Below are 6,000 nucleotides of genomic sequence, written 5' to 3' on the forward strand. Positions count from 1 at the left end.
CTCTTTGGCTCTCTCCCTTGCATACCTTGGGTCTGGCTTCTCTGAGAAGCGTCGCCCTGGGCTCAGCTCCTCACTGTTACGACGCGGGACCCACTGGAGGTTCCCTTGTTTGGTTGCTTTCCGCTGATGCGAGACTTTCTCAGCGCCCCTCGCTATTTGGGACGATGATAGACACAAGTTTCTGTCTACCATCCGTCCAAAACTCCTTCCCTTATCCCGACCCACGTGACCCTTTAAGTTGTCACGTGGGTCACTTAAAATCATCCCCGGTTTATCCTTCGGCCGCCCGACCCTCCCATCAACTCGACCGGATCGGACCGAACCAAACTGCACCCGGGGCCACTCCACTTCTTTGCCACGTCAGCGAAAGATAAGGAGCCCCACCTTAGCTTTAATCCTTTCAAAAACATTTGAATTATTTCCTTTAATTAGATGACTTGTCGTTTGGGTTACCCCAGCCACCCCATTAAACCTTTCCTTAAATTCCACCTGCACCCCCTTCTGACCGCCCACTCTTCCCTCCACGTGTCCACCACCCTTCCAGCTCATCGTCTTCAACCTTGGGCCCTCTTCCCCACCACACCTGTTCCACTTCTGTAGCTACCCACACCTTATACCAGACTTCATCCGAGCATATCTCGAAGCACCTAGGCATATCTTCGTGCTTAATCCCAGCCACCTTTACCTCGACGGTGACCAAGCTGCGTTTATTAGCTTCCACCAAGACTCCTAAACTCTGTATTATATGTTAAAGAACAGAGTCGCGCCAAAGGTGGAAGGGGAGACCTACAAACTTCAGCCGAACACAACCATCTTGTACTGCAACTTCATTACAGATGGGACTCCAATTCTGGACCTGTATCAGTCCTCCGTCCACCTCTACAGCTTTGAAGCTTAGTTCCTGGTTGCCAACATCCAGAACGGCTTTTGAGTCTGTAAATGGAACCAACAATGCTTCGTTTCCAATTCCAATCTCTCCGGCTACTGCATTCAACACTTCCGTCCCTGCTCCCACCAGAACCATTCTTTTCTTCCAAACATCCGTCCCTGCTCCCACCAGAATTCTTCGATGCACAGAAGAACAAGCCACCACCACACCAGCGGTCGAAGTATTTTGAGCTTCTGTACTCCCGGTAGTTCCACTCGAAACTGACTCCTGATCCTTCCGACCCTGGTCTTTGGAGTTTTGACCAGTAACCTCCACTCCCTCTATCTTCCTTTTTTCCATTGCTTCAAGGAAGGACTGCAACACCTTCACAAGAATCCTCCACCCTTTCTGCATTCTTCCTTCCGGCACACAGAGAAATTGTTTCCCAGCTCTTTCCCAGCTCTTCCAAAGAACTCCTCCACCATGATGAATCACCCCTTCCAATTTCTTTTCAGTTCAATTACATATTTCTTGCCTGGAACTGACATTGAGTTCTTCCAGCCATTCACCTTACCAGAGTTAATAGTCCCGTCTATAAAGCCTTTCATCCATACCGTGACCTCCTTTGGTACCAGTATTGTCGCCCATCTGTTCTCTCTAATCTTCAGTGCTTCCTTACCTTTGATCCGTTCCTCTTCAAACTTGAAGGTCTTAGCTTCGATCACCACCTCAGTCCTCCATTTTCCTACAGTTCTGAATCCCCTCTCCCCCTCCATTCTGTTTCTCAGGTTGTGCGTAAACTGTTCAACCTTTCCATTCAGTTCAGTGTTATATCCATTGTTAAATTATGGGCCCTTAACGCATTTCTAACTACTTCAACCAACATCCTTTTTGGTCTGTCCCTTGCAATCTTTTAACCCATTGTGTATAAATAAATATAAAATGTTCGTTCTAAGAGTTTTTTTTTTTTTTCTTTCTTTTTTGTTTACTGTTATGGTATGATTGATCTGTTGGCCAATATTTTTCTTTTATACTTGTGTTTTTCTAAGTCCAAGGCACCCTAAGCCACTTAAATGTGTAAGCAAGCAGCCTCAAGATAGTTTAGCTTAAGCATGCTGTAATAATGTTCATTCTAAGAGTTTTTTTCCCTGTTTACTCTAATGGTATGCATAATGTGTTGGCAATATTTTTTCTTTTATACTTGTATTTTTCAAAGTTCAAGGCACTCTAAGCCACTTAAATGCGTAAGCAAGCCGCCTCAAGATAGTTTAGCTTAAGCATGCTGTAATGATGGGTCAATCTAGCATAAAGTGTCTTTGGTGTAATAACACAACTGCAGCAGATTCTGTTGACTAATCTCTGTGCCGTGCCTTCACTGGATTTATCATTATTTTTGTTTGTTGTCATCAGCTACTTTTTGTCATAATATTGCTACAGGTTTTCACTTATTTATTTCTCTCTTATTTGATCAAGTTGTCTGAAGTATTTCACTTTGGACTAGTGCATTTACCCTAGGAATTAATTAGATGGATTGACTTCCTCCCTGGCAGGTATGCTATCACAAAAGCCTTCTGCATTGCTTTTGTGATGACATTCTTTAGTGCATTTGATGTGCCCGTTTTCTGGCCAGTGCTCCTTTTCTACTGGCTGGTGCTGTTCTTCCTCACAATGAAGAGACAGATACTACACATGATCAAATATAAATATGTTCCATTGTCCCTAGGCAAGCAGGTATGCCCTGCCCTTAAATGTTCCATTTGATGTATTGTCTTTTACTTGGTCAATATTGCTATTTGTCCTCTAAGAGTCGAGCCGTTTCTCTTTTCAGCGCTACATTGGGAAGAAAGCAGCTTCAACTGATGACTCTGAAATTACTAGAGATTGAAACTTAAGGTGAGTTGGATCATTAAGTGGATATAGGACAGCTGCACTAGATATTATTTATGTGCTTATTCCAGAGGGGGGGACCTATGGGAGCAGAAGTTCATGGTGATCTGGTAAGAAAGTTATTGAATTTTCACATGGCAAACCTCCTCAATTATATTGTGAAAGATGCAACCTGGATTGGAGCTGAGGTTGCTTATTTTTGTCATTATTTTCTTTTTGCTGTTCTTTCCCCTAGTCGCATCCAGCATACTGCAGTGCCAGTAAATGAATTTATACAATGAACAAGGAAGCATATACAACGAGGAATTATGTCCAATTCCAAGTGAAATTTGAAACGTGAAATTTGTTCAAATGTTTGCTCTCTCTCTCTCTCTCTCTCTCTCTCTCTCTTTCTCTCTCTCTCTCTCGCTTGCTCTCTTTACAATTCTTTTTTCCTTTTTCCTTTTTCTCTGGAGTTGCACAAATTGGACAATTGTGGAATCTTAGATAAGGCGACACATCTCTTGCACTTGTTAGGAGGAATTAATATTCAGAGCAGTGGTCTTTCCCTGAAATCTGTAGGTATAGGGTATCAAATATCTTTATTGTCTACTGGGCGTGGGGTTGTTCCTTCGTCCCCACTATGTAGTTTTCAATCCACATTACCTTATGTTATGTTTGGTTTGATTGAAAAAAAGTAAGAAACATAAAGTTGAGGAAAGTTTGCAAGGAACTTCACAAAATTCCTTAACAACCTTTCTAGCAAATTTCTGTTTCATATTTTCTAAACCAAACGCAACCTTAGTGCCTTACATAATTAGGTATGATATGATCTATGTTCTTTTTTCAGCTTGTTGTTAATCAGCAAGTAATGATCTTTCTGAGGAAATTTCTTAATTACTATTTTTAAGTCAATCTTTACAACAATATGGTCATATTCCCCGCTTGTGTTGTGGTCCCTCTTAGTAAGGTGGTCCGCGAAGGAACTGGGCTTTGACATGACAAGCCGGTCGGGTAGGCGTCATAGAGTTTTTTTTTTTTCATTTTTTTATTTTTTTGGGGGGTGGGGGGGGGGGGGAGATTGAAACTTTTCTGTTCGACCAAATTTGATTTAATTTGTAAGCCTGCATTTGGAAGCGATGTAAATCAAGAGTTCCGGTTTTGTAGGCATTTGGAAGGAGCGTGTAATTATAATTGATGTGAAATTCTACTTCGGTTTAGATTTGTTGGCGTTTGGATGAAGTGGAATCGATGTAAAACTCCATCAAGCATAAAGTTTTGCATCGATAATCGATGTAACTACTACATCGATTTTATCGATGTAAAACTTTACACTTTTTTATCACGGTTTTTAAACATAATGATCACCTATTATGTGGTTCAGTGCAAAACGTTTTCAATGTAAAAATACACTGATGACGTTTTACACCGGATCCAAATGAAGGCTAACTTATGAAAAAAAAGGTAAGTTATAGATTGCCACCTGTATTTTGAGTAGTGACACTTAGCCCCTTATATTTTTATTTTTTTTGATAAAGACCCACTTGAATTTTCAGATTGCAGTCCTACCTCGTTAATTGGCTTGAATAAAATTATGAAAATGCCTATTCAAAGTTCTATATGTTTTTTTTTTTTTTCTGACCTTTGTATTTTTCTCTTTTAATTTTCTTGTTATAATTTCTGCAAAATCTCTTTTTTCGCTATTTTTTATTTTTTTCTTTTTTTCATTTTGTTGTTTTTTTGTATTTTCTACAATCTAACAATTTATTGTAGAAAATGGTCTGTAAAAGCGATATAAAATCAGTTTAGGGTTTTAGAAATGTACGATCATATACATGGGTCACATGTTTGTAAAGTTACCTTGCAAAATCATGTTAGGGGCAAAGTGCTAAAAATTTATGACAGGTCTTTATCACAAACAAACAAAGATCAGGGGGTTAGGTGTCATAACCTCCAAACTACAGGGTAGCAATATATAATTTAGCAAAAAATATGTACGGTTCCTAAAATTTAATGGAACATTTCTCCAAATTTTCAAATGACAAAGTACCTATATTGTAAATACGTGCGTATATGTACTTATTAAAGGCCAGAAGAAACTCGTGCATAACGTTGAAAAAAATGGTGAGTTATAATATCTGTCTTGCTGTGAATCTTCTCAAATTGAAAGGTGGTGGTGTTTTTTTCAAAATTAGAGAAAACAATGGGAGAGGCGTACACGACTTCTGCAAAACAATGACCAAGAAGCCACTTGAGATTTAGAAAACACACATCACACATGCATGTGAAGATGAATGGTGTTTGTCTTCACTCTTCACCATGCGGCTTCCACATACTAACAAGATGTGTAGAACCAGTGGACCACCTTTTCTGCTGAAACTAACCCTACTTCAACCAAAAACACAAATTTTGAACATTTTTATTTACTTATTGGGCTTCTACACGATAATGTGCATTTGGAATCCATGTACTTGTATATTATCATGCATCGCGAGATGTTCCTAATACATGACTGTAGTATGTTGTGGGTAGATGTGTGCAGAGTTATGGTGGGTAGGAGATTCAGGGAATTCCATAATATTGGGTCTAAAATTTTATGCCTTCATAAAGAGCGGAAGCAAATGTAATAAGTAATAACCAATTGCAGCGTCCTCCAAATGATTGGGATTAAGTTTGAATTGAGTTGCTATCTCAAAGAAAAGCAAGGCAGTTGGAAATTGGAACTTGGAACTTGGAATTTGGTGAATCCATTATTAATATGTATAGTATAATTACGTATACAATTTTTATAAAAAAACTACATACAAAATAATATAAAATACAAGGTTTTGCACTCTACAAATTTTCATTTGTATTCCTTCCAAACTGAGTCTAAGGAATTCTTTCCTAGGGTAGTCTGGATGAGGGTCCACCATGTGGCCAAGTCACCCGAAACCGATTGACCATTAGTGAAAACTAGATAAATTCAGTTGTATCGGTTTTCGGTTTGGTCAATTGGTTTAAAATAAATTAAAAATTTTAATTTCAATATAAAATATTTTAAACTAGGAAATATGAGATTTTTTCACTTTTTTGTATTAAAAATTATATTTTAAAGGGAATTTGTCTAAAACTCACCATGTCAGTAAATTTTTATTTTCCAAAACTCACATTCTGTTAGTGCACCGTTAATGTTTCTTAACAGAGGTGTCCACATCAGCATAAATAATAATTTTTATGACCAAACCACCCTTGAATGGCGAGTTAGAAGAAAAGGGTCTTTTTTC

General features: G+C 38.8%; 1 protein-coding gene across 1 annotated transcript in view; it reads left to right on the plus strand.

Annotated features, from left to right (window-relative positions):
* LOC148850267 (protein RER1A-like) overlaps positions 1 to 3,107 on the plus strand; it is a 36,831-nt gene extending 33,724 nt beyond the window's left edge. The window contains exons 2-3 of the mRNA XM_088943469.1: positions 2,419 to 2,599; positions 2,697 to 3,107. Coding sequence (XP_088799595.1) covers positions 2,419 to 2,599; positions 2,697 to 2,753 — 238 coding nt within the window. The 3' untranslated portion in view covers positions 2,754 to 3,107. The remainder of the gene's footprint in view (positions 1 to 2,418; positions 2,600 to 2,696) is intronic.
* The last annotated feature ends 2,893 nt before the right edge of the window (positions 3,108 to 6,000 follow it).

This window comes from Nelumbo lutea, chromosome 5, assembly GCF_056320005.1.
Source record: "Nelumbo lutea isolate HS-2025 chromosome 5, American lotus-T2T, whole genome shotgun sequence".
NCBI lineage: Eukaryota > Viridiplantae > Streptophyta > Magnoliopsida > Proteales > Nelumbonaceae > Nelumbo > Nelumbo lutea.